Below are 19,079 nucleotides of genomic sequence, written 5' to 3'. Positions count from 1 at the left end.
ACTGGTCATGGAACATAATTCTAAAATGCTTTATATATAATAATCCCTTAGAATGCTTTGCAGACCCTTTTGATCACCTGCAGTGAAAGCAGCCCACAATACAAATTAACAGACTGTTCTTCCACCCTTACCTTTATGGTAAATAAAACAATATTCTGGTCTTACAATAATTAAATAAAATGTAAATTCCCAATCCTATTTAGCCATTCTAGTTAGGGCAGTCCAAGAAAGTTACTCTGCTATTACCTGTCTAGTTCTAATGATTGGTCATGATTTATTGTGTGTGTTTTTTTTTATTGTTCTAAAAGTGCTCTGATGTGGTGCCTTGATGTCTAATGAAAAGAGATTGGTCTTAAAAAGCCACTCATTGTTTATCCTGACTCTTAGATAACACATTTTTCTTCTGATAAAATATTTTTCTTATTTATTGTTCAAAACACACAATATAGACAATAATTCTAATTCTGGTGCTGTTTTATTCAGTAGTGTTTTATCCCTGGTGCCTGACTGTCTACCATAGTACCTCAGCACATAGCTTTACTCTGAGATAAGCCCCCTCTCCTTTGCTCTTACTCCCATGCTTTCTGTAGTTTGTCTGCAGGATGCAGGTTTTGAACTGAAGAGCGCAGTGGAGTTCTTACTGTGCCTTTCCGGTTTCAGCACAATCAAAGTTTTGTGTTTGGAATTGTCCTTGACATTCTTTCGTCCCACAATGGGGTGGACACAGTGTGCTGGAAGCCATGACATCATTATCATTGACACAGACTTAAATAAATCACCTGCATCTTGGCCTCTTTTTGCTTATTCAAGGATTCTTCATCTCAAGAAAGAAAGTGCTCTTTATTTTTACAAATGCTTATCCCAAGGGTGGCTGGAAAATGCAAACTTTTACAAGTGTTTTCAAAATAAATACACTATGTGGGTTTAGACAGACATACTATGTTTGGTCAGATGTGCTCTGAATTGTTAGGTGCTCTTCACATATGTATATACCAAAACGACTCTAACAATCAGCTCAAATTAAATAAATGCTTAACCCGTGATTGAAGGTTATTTGCTGCAACTGAGCACATAAGATTTTATTCTACTCTTAATCAAACCAATTTACAACTCATGGAGTTATTTCTGAGTTACACCAATGTTGGTGAGATCAGAAGCAGGGCTATAAGTTTGTAGTTTACACCTTAAAATGTTCTTTCAGTGGGTGGAGGAAAGCTACTCTGTTCAGAAAAAGAATATTCAAAATACAGAGCTATAAAGCAAAATCATAGGTTTTGGAAGAAAGCCAGGTATAGGTAAAGAAAAGTCATGCTGATCAAGTTTCTAAATGCAATAGGATTGATTGTGCAACTGTGAGCTAAACGAGAACGAGATCTGTACATTCAAAAAATTACAGAATGCACTCTGGTGACCTGCACAAAGTGAGAAGAAGCATATTGCATTTGTGAGCATTTAATAATTTTTGGGAAGCAACTAGGTACTGTAACTTCTCTTTACTAGAGAAGAAAATGACAATGAGGAAGGAAGTGAAGCAGAAATCTTGAACATTACCACTATTATGCAAAAAAAAAAAAAAAAAAAAAAAAAAAACACCCTGCTAACTGTTTTCCCCTCAGTGACTGGGTAACTGTGCCCTCAGATGGAAAACGTATGATACTTGTGACTCCTTACTACCAGAAATCACATGAGATGATCAAGGAAGAAAATCACAGCAGCTATATTTATATCTAGCGCTGAACTTCTCAGAAATACCTTATCTTTATTAATTTTTCTGGAAGGCAATAATAAAAATATCACATGTAAGATTGCTTTAGATAATCAATTATCACAATTGACAACCTTTTATTTGTGCATATTGAACTCCTAAATGTTTTGGATGCAAGATGTCCCTGTGAAAATGTTCCCCAGAGAAGGCAGAATGCCAGACCTGGGAAAAGAATCAAGCCAGGCTTGCCTGTTGTACAGTTTAAACAAATATTTTTCATCTGGTCTGCATATTATATGCTTTTGTACAAATTTAGCATCTGTTTGTACCTGCATATTTTAACTTAAGGGCTTTCATTATTGCATTTTTACCACATATATTTATACCTCAGCATTGTACCCTGACTCTAAAGCTCTGAATTAAGTCATTTTGTGCTTTAGTTTTGATTAGAATGATACAATTAGAACCTGTTATTCTACCACCTAATTATGCATAGAATGTGACATCTGTAAAATACTACAAGATTGCAAATTTTGGAATGAACCGAGAATGTGTTTTGTTTAAACTATTCCGCCTGTCTTCAGTCAAACCACTGTCATTAGATTAATGCTGAGCCACTATCTGTCATCAAACATTTTATCACAAAAATGAGGAATACATTTTTTTATGTTTCATGTACATTTGAATTTGAATACCGCACTTTGACCTTTTTGACACTGTCATTTCATTGGCTAATCAACTTCCCTCTCCCCAATTCATTACAGGCTTATGCTCATTTTTTGTTGAACCATTTTTTAATGCTGTTCTACATTTCATTTCTTACAAATCCAGCTAGATATAAAACTTATCAGGCACACGCCATTTAAATCTCAAATCCCAAGTACTGTTGTATTTGCATATAAAATGGAAGAAATATTTGTGTATGTGTACAAAGAGGAAGGGAATTGGCTGAAAATGGAAAAAAATGAAACTTGCATGTATTTGTAGATATCCATTTTATATCTGCAGATATCTGTTTCTGAGGATGTCAATGCAGATATCCCTGACTCCATTTTGTGGAAATGGATGTGGATACAAATCTTATATCTAGAACCCTGCAAATTTGCAGAGTGCTGCTTTATATCCATAGGTATGTGGATACCCATGGATCATTTTTGCAGATACAGATGCGGATAGAGATGCCAATATCTATTTTGTATTTGAGCAGAGCTCTATGTATTTGCTTTTTCCTGTGGAAATCATTTTGAGAGCCAGATTTTCAAACAGTGCCCTTTAAATTGTGCCCACCAAGTTTGTGTGAGTACCTATTGCACCTGCACTAACAGATCATCAATAAGAAATCAAAGTGAAAGGAACCTTAGAAAATCTATGATAGATCAATAGATCACTATTCTATCCAGAAGTAGGCTGATGCTAGCTGCTCTTTATTAACCCCATTTTAAAGTATCTCCCACCCAACAACTTCACCAGAATCAAAGTGGTCTACAAACAGCTAATTCTATAGAATATGTACTCATTTTCATGTGAAATAATCTAATTTTGGGGTACTGATCAATACTTTGCAAGTACAAAGGGAGCACAGACAAATTAAATAGGCATAATGGAGCTGTCCACACTTAAAACTTCAGAAATATTGTACTCTCTGATATTAATACACTTCTCACTCCAAGCCTCTATAATTAAAATGATGATATATCAAATAGCAAGTATATGAACATATTCTTAAGAGATAGATAAGATTGATTTGCTGTGTATTTACCATCACTTTACATTAACACGCCTGTTCTTCCCACGTAAAAATAATTACATTTCAGTTGACTGATTATTACAAATAATAATGATTATTGGATCTGATATCTGAAAAAGGCCTTCATTTGACCCAAATAAATGCTTCTGCTTTTCACCACTTGCTATAAAGTTTAAAGTAAATAAGTTCTTGTCTGACTAACATGATTGAATTCATTCAATTGCAAGAACAAAGCCATTGTATAGAGGCTTAGAACAGTCCTTTTCTGTTTCATTTAAAATAATCTTCCTTGTTACTGCAGTGTGCTTGCTAGCTTTGTAAGCTGTTCCATAATTTGCAAATGCTAAAAGTGCATGTGCTTATTTTACAGAAGAAATGAAGGAGGAATATGACACTATGGGGCCTGAAGCCGCAATTCAGACCACTGGAAACAATGGTACAGGTAAGGCAAATGGTCCATTCGTACATCCTATTTGTCCTGTGTCCTTTAGAATTAGCTGTGCATGAAGAGAAGTGCTAAACAATTCATTTACATGTCTAGCTGAACAACTGAGAAATGTTTAATTAACAATCCTGGTTTTAGTCCTCACGCCCTCTTCCCCCAAATTTGATTACCATGGTACAAACGAGATATTCAGTGAAAACTCAGTCACTGTCTTTCCCTCACCATGAGTTAACCTCAGTAAATTTAGCTGCATTCTTGTAAACTAATAGATAGTATTGTGAGGAGATATTTTCACCACCAAGATGAATAAACCAGAGTTTAAAATAGCTAGCCAAGATATTGTAGTATTTTAATGAGAAACTGTACAAAGAACTTCATAACATGAATGGGGTACACTCTTCATGGCAGCCCTAGATTCACAGGGAACAGAGCATAAGATACTTCAGAGAATCCAGACATCTTTTCAGAAAGACAAACATACCCCCATATATAGGGGGATACACATAAACAATTTATATACATATTTATGATATTATTTTGTTTATAGCTAATATTTTTTCTACTTTCCACATCTCTTTCTTTCCCTTTTTAAAAACCATATCTTTCTGTGGAAAAAAAGAAAGGGAACATAGATATTTTGAAATTATCATTTTTAAGCCATCTTTTTTTTTCTGTAGCTACCAAAGGCTGTAAAAATTTCTGTTACTATTTTTCTAGCCAAATAAATTCAGGATTTTGACCATCTTCTTCCCAAAGGCCCTGTCATGGTCCTTCCCCACTCTGGCATGATAAATGCAGAAGTGGGAGCCTGCAAGTGTACCCCAAAGCCTTATCTACCAGGCTTTGGTATAAAACTTTCCCCAAAAATCTTAAAAACCTAGATTTTGGGAATAAAACTTCCGCTGCCACCACCCAAATATTAATAACAAGATTGGGGAAAGATCATATGGGAAATCTCACCCCTATTATAAAAATCAGGATACACAAGTAACCAATGCCAAGTTAATAAAAAGAAAAGAGAAAACTTTTATTATTACAACAATATTCCTGTTGCAAGCATAAGGATCAGATGGAAAGGTAACAAAATATACTCATGGAGGAATTACACTCTGGGCTAGAACTTAGTTAAAAAGAAAAGCCAAACACCTCTTAAGCAGTACCAGGTATCAGATCCCATACCCAACCCTTAAAACAATAAAGTCTAACGAAACTACCTAAACTTTACCCTACTTACAGAAAGTGAAGAATTGTTTCTTGGAGAGAGAGAGACATGTTTGTCCCTCCCTGTAGCTGCAGAGGACTCACCCAGAGAGACAAAAAGAGAAAGAAAAAAACCTAAATTCCTTTGTCCCAGTTTGAAAGTCCCACCTACATTCCTACTGGTCACTTCACCTGGCTAGATGTAGTTAACTCCTTAATCCCCAGGCTGCTGCTAACCCTCATAATCATGACATGGCAGATGATCACAGATGATGCTGTGACAGCCTCTAGCCACACTGGCTGTGATTTCTTCCTGGAGGTCTGAGATAAGACATAGTAAATACATTTATACACACTTGACTAGACTATTGAATACATGAAAAGTAAACAAAATGCTTCCATATCCATGGAGTACCGTAACAGATATACAGAAAGTATACTAAGTAATTGCATCCCGAAATGCCTCACTAACCAATCAAACTCTGTCTCAAACTCAAATTTAGAATAGCGTGGGGTCTTAATCCAAAGTTCAATTGACCAAGTTATGTGCCTCTTGCGAAATACACCACTATCATACATCAGGCCAGGTCTTAGCACCGCTGAGGATGTCAGCTCAGAGCAAATTTTTTAAAACCAGGGCTGCTTACCGCCCTCAACTGGGGTCTTTCCCCAGGCAACCCTCAAATTACACCTAGCACTTTAGCTGCCTCTCTGGCCAGCAGGAAGCCTTACCAGCAAAACCCCTTAGAGACTCCAGCTTCTCTGTGCCATCACCAAACTTAGGCCTCACACACGGGTGAGAGGTTATAAAACCTTCACTCACCAACTCCAAACAGATCCTCCTGGTCCAAAGGATTCAGCCACAGTTCCAAGCCAATTTTCACTTTAGATCTTACCCACAAGATCATGCTGGGCCAATCCTTTAGAATCTAAATTCTAAAGATATATTAATAAAAGAAAGAACATGTTGAGAGTAAGATTGTTAATGAGAATACTTGTCATGCATCAATCACCGGGTACTTGATGCAGGCCGTTAGCAAAGATAGTATAGTAAAACTCCAATAGTCTGGCATCCAATAGTCCAGCACTGCTGATAGTCCGGCATCAAAATGGCAAGAGCCTAGTGACTGAGCTTTGGCAAAAAATGAGTCACAAGGTAACAGCGGCAGCAGCTGAACTGAGAGAAAAGGGTAAAAAAGGGTTAAAAGAACTAAAACATTACAGTGTACTGTATACAGTGTGTACAATAAAAAGGGTTAAGAACACTTTATATACAGTATATACTGTATACAGTATATACATAACCATCTTATAGTACCTCCTGATACTCCGGCATATCTGATAATCCAGCACCACCTAGGTCCCATAGGTTCCGGATTATCGGAAGTCTACTGTACAACTTCTAGCTTAGCAGTCTTTAGTGTCAGCCTCAGAGGGCCCTTTGATGTTTCTTGTGTCTTCCACCTGGAGCTGGTCACAGGCAAGCAGTCCATTTTCATTGCTTCCTTCCAGACAGAAAATTTTTTAACATCCAAGAACAGAGTCCATTTCATAACTTCATATACAACATCATGCATGTACACAAGTATCATATATAGAATCAGCAGAGGACAAGCTTTCATTCGACACCTTACACAGGCCCCTTTGCTCAGCATTTGGACCCAAGACCCATTAGTGAAAATAGTAAATTTATCCATGCCTGCTTTGGCACTGGTCTGAAATCCAATTAACACCAGTACAATGTAGGTCTCCTTGTTCCCCATAATGTAGGCCTCTTGGCACTTAGCCACGAAAAGAAAAATGTAGTCGTGCCTCAGTTTCCCTTTTAACATAGCACACCAATTTTGGGATTCCCCTTGTCAGATGAGAAGCTCCAACGCTAATTACAAGTATTAACAGTGAAATACCAGTGTCACAAGGCTTTTGAACATACAGTGTGTCCTTGGGTACATCTCTTAACAGTTTCCAGGGTTTTGGTACAAAATCATGCAAAGTGGACATCGTTATCATTCTTAGTAACAGCAGTACAGTAGTTATGAAAGTTAACATACACAGTAGGATCTAATCCATCCCAAGTGTACATTGACAATTCTGGCTTTTTAGATTTAAAAAGTTGAAGCATTCCTGGGCGCACACAAGTATTGCCCCTCCCCCATGCACCTCCTGTAGACAAAGAACTGGGAAGAAACCCTTCCCCCACATGCATACCGCCCTCCTCAGCAGCCAAACTGTCAGGCTCCACACACAGAGGTTGCTCACACTGAACCCCCTCCAGAATTTGATCTTTTTCTCCAACTAAACTTTCACTCTGGCCAGCCACTCCAGACTGTTCCAGAGGGACACTTTCCCAAAATAGGGCAGGGAGATCCCAAAAATTTGCCCAAAATTCTCACTCCAGCCTCTCCTCTGAGGCTCCAGCCAGAAATGTAGAGGCCTCACTTACAGACACACAGCTCCCTTCCTCAGGCAAATACTGAGAGAAGCTCTTACCTTGCTCCCAGGACAGCCTAGCCACAGACAACTTCCCAGAGCCATCCTCACCCCATTCACAAACCTCATACATGTCCTGGGGCTGGATTAAGGTATCAGCCTGATTATACATATTAGCCATGCTATAATCGCACCCTTTCCCCCCATGATAGTACACTGAACTCCTGGGAGGATACGGTCTCTGCCTTTATTTCTGCTAGTCTTGCCCGTGCTGCTGCTAGCCTCGCCTGGTGTTCTTGTTCCTTGCGCTTCTCCTCAGCTTCTATTGCTGATAGCCTCTCCAGATGTTCTTGTTGGGCATGCTTCTCCTCGGCCTCTCGTTGTGCACGCCTGGCTTCCAGCTGTAGGATAAGCTCAACCTCTTTTTGAGTTAGAGGTTTGCCAGCTGCCTTATGGGCAGCTTCCCATAGAGAAGGCAGAGGTGAGGCTATACATTGCTCCTGCTCTCTCCTTGGGGTATGAATCTGTCCTAGAGCTGGACATCCTGCCTTAACTACCCTAGCTATCTAGTTGTCATGAAAGCTATATAAAAAAAAACTGGTTGGGATGGTCTGTGTCTGGCTTAAGCTTAACCTTCTGTCTAACCCTCTGAGCAGCCCAGAAAACAAAAGAAAAAAACAAGAGAAAAACCAAGCTTGCAACTTAGAAGAAAAACCTGTGTCCTTTTAAAAATCCTGGGTTCTCAAAATAATCCCACTGCTATGCCACCATGTCATGGCTCCTTCCCCACTCTGGCATGATAAATGCAGAAGTGGGGGCTAGCAAGCATACCCCAAAGCCTTACCTACCAGGCTTTGGTATAAAACTTTCCCCAAAAATCTTAAAAACCTAGATTTTGGGAATAAAACTTCTGCTGCCCCCACCCAAATATTAAAAACGAGATTAGGGGAAAGATCATTTGGGAAATCTCACCCCTATTATAAAAATCAGGATACACAAGTAACCAATGCCAGGTTAATAAAAAGAAAAGAGAAAATTTTTATTATTACAACAATATTCCTGTTGCAAGCATAAGGATCGGATGGAAAGGTAACAAAATATACTCATGGAGGAATCACACCATGGGCTAGAACTTAGTTAAAAAGAAAAGCCAAACACCTCTTAAGCAGTACCAGGTATCAGATCCCATACCCAACCCTTAGACAATAAAGCCTAATGAAACTACCTAAAGTTTACCCTACTTACAGAAAGTGAAGAATTGTTTCTTGGAGAGAGAGAGACATGTTTGTCCCTCCCTGTAGCTGCAGAGGACTCACCCAGAGAGACAAAAAGAGAAAGGAAAAAACCCAAATTCCTTTGTCCCAGTTTGAAAGTCCCACCTACATTCCTACTGGTCACTCCACCTGGCTAGATGTAGTTAACTCCTTAATCTCCAGGCTACTGCTAACCCTCATAATCATGACAGGCCCTAAGATCCTTTGTCATCCATGACATATCTTCAGAGAGGTAGCCCTCTCTTTTAGCAAAAACAACTAGGAGTCTGGTGGCACTTTAAAGACTAACAAATTTATTAGGGTATTTCATGCATTACACTACATTTACCTTGTTTTCTGCTAGATTCAAAATTTGAGATGTTCCAAATATGCCTTCCTGTCTTCTCAGTCAAATATGTAGATATTTTCTAGCACAAGTGAATTGTTATGCGTCACATTATAATATTTGATTAATAGATACTGCCCTTTAACATTAGTATTAAAGGAGGTACCTAAAAGTTATAAGGATTTTATTACTCTCATTCTTTAAAGCCGCTATATTCCCACATAAAATTTACAACATCCTTACTAAATAACACAAGAAATGTACTTCCTAATTCTTGTGGGAGAAAAATAATAAAAAAAAAGAAAAATGGCAGTGAATTTTTCTTACATTCGATTTATGTATGGAAAAATTAACAAGTAGATTATAGTTTATCATTATATATATATCTCCTACTAATATTGCTATACAGAATTGGAAATAACAATTATTCCAAAATCAATTAGTTTTTCAAGATATGTTCATAAAGTGATGTCTCATACACAAGTAGTATTTGAAGTAACTAGACATGAAAAGGTTCAGATGTTTGATTCAGGAAAAAAAAAAAAGGTTGGATTCTTATCTGAAATACTATTACCAGAACTTTTCAGGTCCCCTCTCTGGCTTTATGACTATCTTTGCACCTTGTTCCAGAAAATAATAGGCTCTGACTTCTTCCTACTTGTGTTGTCTCATTGGAGGGGAGAACTTTGTGGCCTATTGCCACATGCCATTCCTTTCCAGTTTCTGATGGTCTCTTCCTCTTGCTTTGTACTCTGGCCTTTTCTCCTGTACTTCAGAAGAAAAGTATTACAAGAGCTGACAGCCCACTAGATTAAACTCTACTCTTAATCCAGGAGAGTGGTGTTCCATTCCTCCTGGAAACCATTCAGAAATCATCTTCTGGGTATAGACATGAGGCCCACAGGCCTCTCGTATTTAACTGGTTTAAATCCAGCTGACATCAGCTGAGTGTATTTACTTCTTGACAGTCCTGAGGAGCTCCCTTTGGCTCTGTCTACATTAAGAAGTTGTGCCATATAGAACATTTGTTTTCAAACAATAGCCAGTAACTCCTTAAAGGACCTCATTGTTTTTGCCATTTAAAATGTAATAGTTACTCTGGAGTAGACTGTAAGACTGAGAAATCAAGGAGCACGTGAAATGCCCTCAACTTCTTCATGATTAGAGGATCTCACCTAAATGGAGTAAGGAAGACTATCATACCGAAAGGTCTATATTGGAACTCAACCTTTTTTTCCCAAATTCAAAGAAAATTTGTGGGTTGGGTAGAGTGAAGGACCATTATCTTGGTCTTCTTTTAAATAATAGTAAGAGTAACACATTCTTTTCTATATACCCATGTAACAGCTATTACTATCAATGGCTCTGTCTACACTAGAATACAAGCTGCATTTGAAAAAGCATCCTAGAGGATAACTTCCCCCTAAACTGATCTTGAACACCTACCAGGTCAGACCCGGTCAAATCTTGCCTTCCAAAGAATCTTGTTTTTACAAGGCCTTAACTAAATTTTCTGGAACAGAGTTGAATGGGTGTGTCCTGGCCTAATCATGTCTACTTTTGAATGATGGTGGCAGAAGGAGCTATGTTTGAAAACAGTTTTTCAATGTACACAATTTCCTAATATAGACAGGGCTACAGGGTACTTCTTATGACTGTTAATGAGTGAATATGTTTCTTGGGCTAGAACCTCAGATGAAGTCAACAGAACTGATTTAAATCAGTTAAGCATCTGGCTTGCTAATGTTTTATTAGAGTTTTATTCAGAAGGCAATAGTGACTCAACTTAACACGTGCACAATTACTATTGACTTCCACAGGTGACTTTCTAGAGTAAAAAATAAGCAACAAAGAGAAGGTCCTGCAAGTGTTATATTTTATTTAAAAAAATTGCCAATTAAACACTACAATAATTATATCCAGTAATCTTTCTTTTATTGGTCAAGAACACCATTGCACCAGTAGTTTGAGCAGAACAAATGTGCATAATGGTTACAATCTGACTCAGACTCGGACAAAGCAATGATGTCAGGATGTTTAGTAAATTTAACCATCTGATAAGCCAAGTATTATTGTTAATCTTTTTCACTTTGAGTGAAATGTGCCACTTTACAGTCCAGAACAATAAAAGCCTCTGTACATAGCACAGATACAGCAGAGTCAGGAATGATGGAAACTTTCTTAAATTGCTCTGTTCAGGCACTTCAGCTGGAACTTGAAGGGATTGGCTAATTGGAAGAGAGGGTAGGTGAGTTACTGTGATATCTGAGACCTTGTCCTTTCTTTCTGAGATAAGAATATTAGTTAGTGCCATTTGTGAGGATTGTTCTTGTGATATGGACATCTTTCCACTGGGAACTAGACTGTCTCCTCTAGCTCTTTTCAATACCACTAAAACCTTTGATGGTAAGGATTAGTGGTCATTTCCAACTGAGCTTGATTTGAGCCTGTGATTTAGAAAGTGAAAGATCCTATAACCCATTGTTAATCCCTAGAGCTGAATGTTCTTAAATACATTTCAATATGAAATAATATACCTTATGCCTGCCTATTGTGAAAAAAAATGTAGTGAAAGTAATTTTCAAGCACGCGACTTTCATTAGGCTTTTCCTTTGCTTCACTAAAACATTTTTTAAAACCCTACTCCCAAAACTCTTTTGGGAGGATGTTAAGAAGAATTCTTTCACATGCTCTTGTTAGAAAGGACTTATGTGGTTTGGCTTCAGTACTGTCTGTTGACTAAATTACCTAAAATGTGTTGCCTCAGTTTCCCCTCCGAGATGGTCAACTACCATCTATGGTTAGGTTACTGAGGCTATGTCTACACTACAGGTATCCCAGAAAAACTCTGCCATGTCCAAGGAACGTGTCTGCTCTTCCAAAAAAAATTTTTCAGAGGAGCAGACATGACTTTTTCAGCATCCCTGTAAACCTAGGAAGATGGAATGTGCTGAAAAAAAGGTTTTGTCGACATTTGGCCCCATGTAGTTGGGCCAAATGTTGGAAAATCCTCTTCTGACAAAAGAAACAGAAAAAGAACACAGTCTAGACACAGCCTGAGATGACTTAGCCCTTCACTTATGGAAATGAATTAAGTCTGGTACAGGTGAGGCTTAAAGAACCAATTCACCCTATGACACACCTTTACAGTCTGGAAGGCAAGATTGGACTTTTCTGGAGATCATTATGCTTATGGATTATGTAGCAGTAACCAGCAATGTCACTGCTAAGTAATACAAAATTGTTCTTGTTTCTGAAGGCTGAGCATGTTAACCCTGTGAAGTTCCCCAACTCTGGGCCACAACATAAGGCTTCATATCCAAGTCTCTCACATGGTAAAACTAACTACAGAGCTGTTGTGTGGCCAGGCAACAAATGTGATTATTTTTAGGCACAAATTCACTGCAGTATGTCATTAACATAGAAAGGAAATAACAGAAAGATCTTTATTATGCTATTGTCCTCCTATTGTAAGAGTGTCTACTTTTATATATGGCTACCTTGAAACTTTTTTTATCCGTTGCATTTTTATACTAATCAACATAAAGTTTATACAAGAAAAAGCTTCCACTAGAGCTAAAGATATGTTTCATAATTCAGTCCTGCTAAATCAATTTGCAAACTGTTTCAAAAGGTCTCTAAAAGGGCTACTTAACAAAATGATGTACTGTATAAACTGTTTTTAAATAGCTGATTGTTAGAATCATTTGGTTTACTTCATTGGTTCGATTACTTTTATTGCACTTTGGGTTCTTTTTTTAGGAGACAGATGATCGGATTCCCTGTTAATGAACAAACAAAATTTCCCTTTTTATATTAATAACATCTGGCTAATAAGCTTTGGCTGGTGATGTTTTTTCATATGATTTAAAGAAGGAGGAGGGGAAAAAAAACCTTCAAGGAGAGAGGAAAACAGAAGTAAAACTTGGCAGGTTAGAAGGATAGGCCGTTTTCAGACTGTAATCTGCATGTACCAATGAGGGCCTGTCACTTCCTGCCTAATGAAGGCTGTGGTTTTATTAGCTTTGTTTGAGATTAGGGGCAGCTATCTCTAACTCACAGTAAGAGTTCCCACAAGAAAAAATGATCTCCTAAGCTAATTGAGTGTCCTCTTTCTTTTTAAAGATATTAAACACCTCAGATGGTAGTTTTTTTTCCCTTAATGTATTTTATTTTAGCATGAGGCTCTGATACATCAGCCTTTGGAACTGAAAAGAGTTCCACTCTCCATGCCCTAATAATTAATTAAAACATGACTTATTGGTGAGGTCACCTACTGTACTAAATGGTTGACTCACAGATATGAGCATTGGTTTTACATGGAAAGCAACAAAAGGCTTGGTGGAAGCCCACCTAATGATATCGGGTGATTTGTTTAGTAATACTAGGTGATTTTTTAATTAATTTCTGAATTCTCAGCATTAAAAGACGGGAGAGCATTAAAATAGTCAACCTTTGCTATTCATGTTAATCTTTTATATTACAGTACTAGTAGTATTGTTTAAGTTAAGGATCTGTCAGCTTTTCTACTAAATCCCCTTGTTTTTAGAGGTTTAAAATTAGACATAAATATTTGCTTTAGCTCCTGGATTCCATGCATATGCACAGAAGCTAAATAATCCACAGATTTAAGAATCCCAGAGTCTGTAATATTACAATAGACTAGTATAACCTGCTGGATCAAAATCAGCTTATAAACATCTTCCTGGGCCAACCTAGATACCCCAAGCTCAAGATTAGACATCACAATAGTAGCTGAGCCCTGCCATCGGTGGTTGGGGATAAAGGACCTGCATTCAGATTGTGTATTTGCTTCCACCAAAATCTCAGACTTGCTAGAGAGAAAGATAACAACCTCCCATTCCCTTGATCCTTCAGGCTCTATCTCGTGTAATCTCCTCTCTTTGTCCCACGTAGACTGGGGTAATGATAGAAAGGTTCATCTTCCTCTCTCCCTAAAAGCCACTACACTATTTCCTCTTACTGATCAAATACCCTTTTTCCTAATGAAGGTACTCTACATAAGGGAGGGAGATGGAGATGGACAAGGGCTTGGCCAGAAGAGGAGGGAGAACGGATATGACTAACACATCCATTATTACATAGCTTGCCAGTTCTTTCTCCCTGGAAGGGGTCTACAATCTCAGATCTGCTGTATAAGCTATGCCATCCCTCTTCCTGGGAGAGGAAACAGATTCCTTCACCTTTAGGGCCCAAGTAATCACCTCAGTGCACAATCCTAATGAAAAAGGTTGAGACTGTCTATAAATAGGAACCACAGACACAAAATCAATGTTAAAATATTTTGAAAGTTAAAACTCACAGGCCCTTAATTCATACTGTTTTACCTATTTACCAAAAACACACATTTCTGTATCCAGGAATAACAACATTATATAGGGATAAATTACCACAGGAGCTGCCAATTCGAGGAGGAGCAAAAGGTGGAGTTTCAGACTTAACTTAGAACATTTCAGCTCATCTGTGAAAAAGACATGTCCAGAACACAGCCTGACATTTTGGTATATAAATATAATTATATATAAGTAACCACCATTTTGTTATACTCCCCCACAGCAACAAAATGGTGGCATAAAGGACAAATTGTTGCATTACAAACACACATTCCCACTGCAATTTGTACTCAGAGTGCCAGTTTTTCCTCCATGCAATAAACACATCTTAGTTATCTAGCAAGTGCTTCTTTGAAAATAAATATTTGGCACCTTGTAAGTAACACATGAACTATGTCAGGTGAATATTGTTACTGAACAATAGCAATAATGATTGTCCAAATACATACAAAGAATAAGGAGGAACTCAACAGTCTGCTGTTCCATATCTCCTTTCCTTCTATATAAAATGTCAAAAACTCATGGAAGTGTAGACAGCAATTTATAGTGAGGCTGGCAATGAGACTGGCTCTTCATTTGCTCTGACAAAAATTTGCTTGTTTATGGCCTATAGAGACATTTTAGAGGACTTCTCATTGATGTGAATTGAGGGGTTTAGCCATGAGAATCTCATTAAACTCAACAAGTGTTTGGATAAATGCCACAAAATGATACATACATACATATCTGTGTGTGTGTGTGTGCTATTATTTATCTCAACTTGGTAAAGGAGGGTTTGATTTTATCTGTTTATGTTGTGTTTGCATAGTGAATATATATTTTTATCAATGATCGGGCCAAACCAGTTCCTCAAATTTAAACTCCTTCGGCACTACAGTATGGCAACTGAATAACAATCTCACTCATTCATCTGCCATGTTCTCTATCACCAGTATGGCTGATGTATATTGGAGAATATCTGAGAAAGCTTGCACTGCAGCTGTACATACTGCATACCTGTTTCAAAGATAAACAGAGGATTTATATCTTGTGCACAGCACCTTTCATGGGACATGTCTTATTTTATCACAGCTGATTTCATCCATTGCTAATCTTGACCCACATTTAGGGACACCACTGTGTTTTTAACTCATTCTCAGCGGGTTGTACATTGAGGAAAGGCCGCTATATAGTCAGGGGAACTGGAAATTCTAATTGGCTAGTGCCATGAGATTGTTGCCAGAGTTGCTTCCATTGGTAAATTATATCAAATCACTTCCTAGGATATATGGATAGCAAGCAAGGATATGTTGAACTATCATCTTGCGCTTTGACCATTTTTTCCCTACAAAAACAGATTGTTTTTGCTTTTAGGTAAAATTGATAAACATATTTTATCATTTTACTCCATTATCCATTTCTTATATTCTGCTTTAAAATGTTCTATTGTTTTACCTAGGACAATTTTTTCTGCATTCAGAGAACACACCACTCTTGCTTGCAACTTCCATTTTTGTAGAAAAGTGAAAAATTGAGGCAAAGCTGCAAACTTGTTCAAAACACAATGGATTCGGGTTTTACCCTGTGATTCTCTCATGCCTAATTTTCTCATCCACAAGTTTTACACTGATGCAACTCCACTAAAGTTATTCCTGATTTGCACTGGTGTAAGGGAGAGCAGAATCATGCCTGTTTTATCTTTGACTGCTTCATGAAAAATCAAATATGTATATGACAATTCTACCTTCCTATTTGTCCTACAGAAAAATACTTAACAATGTTCCTTTAATTTATGGTCAGTTAAAGTAATTATCTTAACATCACTGCCACCATTCACTTTCTTTATTTTAAAAAATTACAGAAAGAAAATGTTTATTTCCCAGTTCTTCTCTGGTTGCATTAATATTTGGCTATAATGTCCCAGCCTTTATAAGATTTTACCTCTATGCAATATTCAGATGCTGGGAGAAGACATTTGTATTGTTAGCAACAGAATATTTTGCAGTTGAGAACATATTATATTTCATGGACATTGCATGGACAATAAAAAATTAGTTCATTTTCAGAAAAAAAGGAAAACTCCAGCACTAACTGTAAAAATGGCTTTAGTGTATCCCAGTTGTGGGCTGGAAACATGTGGTTCTATTTGTAAAATTGTACAGAGCAACACATTTTTTAAACAATGTATTTTCCCATTGTAAATTACCCAGAGATGGATTTTCCAGGAAGAAAAATAAGGCCGATGTTGTGAATTTAAAAGAAAGCAACATTTTGTTCTTGTATAAAAAATGGCACAAGACAAGGCAGTTTTGTACATTTGATTCCACCAGGATCTCAGACTTGCTGGAAAGGCAGATAACAAACCTCTCATTCCCCTGATCCCTCAGGCTCTATCTCACATCAGCTCCTCTCCTTGCCCCTCCCAAGCCTGGGGGTAAAGATAGAAAGGTTTGTTCTCCTCTTTCCCTAAAAGCCACTACCGCATTTCCCCTCCCTGCTCAAAATGCCCTTTTTGTTCAAATACACTTTGGGGGGGAAATTGGTCCCATACTTCACTACTCACAAATTACAGACTTACAACTATGAGCTGCAGAGCACCTTATGCAGGAAGCTGATCATCCTCAACTCAGTAGGAGACAGTGGTAACTGAGCAGGAAGAACAGAGGTTTCCATGGTCTCAGTCCTGCAACTTACTCAGACCAGGTGGACTGCTGAATTCATACAGAGAGCCACTGAGTTCACAGGAGTTTCCTGGGGTTCAAAGGTCCATCCATGCCTAATAACTTGCAGTATCAAGGCCCAGTAGACTTCTACTTCCCTGATTCACGAGTGCTCTCATTTATATTATTTGCCCACTCCTGCTCCCATCAAAATCAACAGCAAAGCTCCCATTGAGTTCTTTAGGAGCTGGAGCAGGTCCAGTAAGACTAAAGTCTACAGCAAGATCAGGCTCAAACCACAGACTTGTAGCTCCAGCGCAAGTGTCAGCATTTCTTGCAAACAACCATATAAACTTACCCAATCTTACAGGGAAAGTGCACTCAAAACCAATTCTTTTTCCCTTCCCCCAATTTTAGTTAAGAATGCAAATTGCACGTCGGACTTTGAGGAATATTTTGCCAAAAGGAAACTGGAGGAAGGAGATGGGCATGCAGTCAGCATAGCAGAGTACCTACAGCGCAGTGACACAGCCATTATTTACCCAGAAGCCCCCGAAGAACTGTCTCGCCTTGGCACTCCAGAGGCCAATGGGCAAGAAGAAAATGGTGAGGCTGTAATTCATTTTTAGCCACTATCCTGACTTCTTGCAGCTGTTGCAATTATAAATGCACTACATGCCTGGGTGTTTACCTTAAAATTGAAGAGCAGCTGCAGAGGCATGGAATTTCATGAGCAAAGATTGGAACTGTAATTTTAGTGTATTGTGATTTTTTTAGTCAGCAAATTATTTTGTAGATGAACTAAAAAGCAGGAACAATTAAAGCTTAATTTAAAAAGGAAAAAAATGCTCTCTCTATGGTTTTAAGTTTCTGAACTTTTGAGTTTTTATGTGAGAAATTTAGGATTACTGACCCATAACACTCTTACTTGATGAATTATTGAAAAAGTATACATGAAAATGATTTGGCTGATGTCATATTAATATAACAGGCTGAAGATGAAATACAAATCGTCAACTGACTGAGAAAAATGTTTCTTTATTTTTTGGCTATTTAAGTCTTCAAAAAAGCTAGAGTAGGAACCTTAATTAATTTTCTAGCACAGTATGAAATGACTCATACAAGTTTGTTCTGGGTGTGTAGGGGGAATGGTGTGCTCTGAGGCCAGTTTGAAATGATGGCACTCTAGTGTAGCAGATTGCAGTGATTCCTGTCATACCATCCCGGGCAAGAAGCCCATTAGCTGCCATTGATTTACTGACCTTTTGGCCTGCTTCTCTCTCTCTTGTCTCTCGGCTACAGACCTGCCACCTGGAACTCCAGATGCTTTTGCCCAACTGCTGACCTGCCCCTACTGTGACCGGGGCTACAAGCGTTTGACATCACTGAAGGAGCACATCAAGTACCGCCACGAGAAGAATGAGGAGAACTTTTCTTGCCCTCTCTGTAGCTACACGTTTGCCTACCGCACCCAGCTCGAGCGGCATATGGTGACGCATAAGCCAGGGACAGATCAGGTGGGGGGTTGGTTTTAAGTGATTTCTTTCTATAATAACCCCTTAGAGAAACGATATTGCTTTGATTGGCAATCATTATTAATTTTTCATGGCATTTTGAAGATGCAGATCTTTTAATGGTAATAGCTTTAATTGAGGTCTAAATGATTTTTTGATGGTCTCTTCTAATATGATTTAATAGTCTTATGTTCACGATCGAATGAGTGTGTTAATTTCTAATTTAGAAATTTTATTTGCACTTTAACTTGACTTTAGTTTCGTTTTTATGTTCCTCAAAAAGTGAACGAAACTGTAGCATTTTAATTATACATTATTAAACATCTCAGCAGTATTAATTCCATTTTCACCTAGTTTTACTTTGCAATTTTTGAGAATAGGATCTCAAAGACATAGTAAAATTATCTGCTAATAGTTTTGTTTCATTGTTTTTGAATAACCTTTTC

General features: G+C 37.9%; 1 protein-coding gene across 4 annotated transcripts in view; it reads left to right on the top strand.

The window, feature by feature from the left end:
• The window catches only part of ZEB2 (zinc finger E-box binding homeobox 2), a 137,154-nt gene that overhangs the window by 97,034 nt on the left and 21,041 nt on the right, over nucleotides 1-19,079 (top strand). For 3 of the 4 annotated variants that reach the window (XM_006135668.4, XM_006135669.5, XM_025191029.3), the window contains 3 exons: nucleotides 3,823-3,894; nucleotides 17,537-17,725; nucleotides 18,422-18,636. In XM_006135668.4, coding sequence (XP_006135730.1) covers nucleotides 3,823-3,894; nucleotides 17,537-17,725; nucleotides 18,422-18,636 — 476 coding nt within the window. The remainder of the gene's footprint in view (nucleotides 1-3,822; nucleotides 3,895-17,536; nucleotides 17,726-18,421; nucleotides 18,637-19,079) is intronic. The other variant, XM_075933328.2, reaches the window with a different exon arrangement.

The sequence above is a fragment of the Pelodiscus sinensis genome, chromosome 7, assembly GCF_052426305.1.
Source record: "Pelodiscus sinensis isolate ZL-2025 chromosome 7, ASM5242630v1, whole genome shotgun sequence".
NCBI lineage: Eukaryota > Metazoa > Chordata > Testudines > Trionychidae > Pelodiscus > Pelodiscus sinensis.
This window is presented reverse-complemented; position numbering and strand designations above follow the sequence as displayed.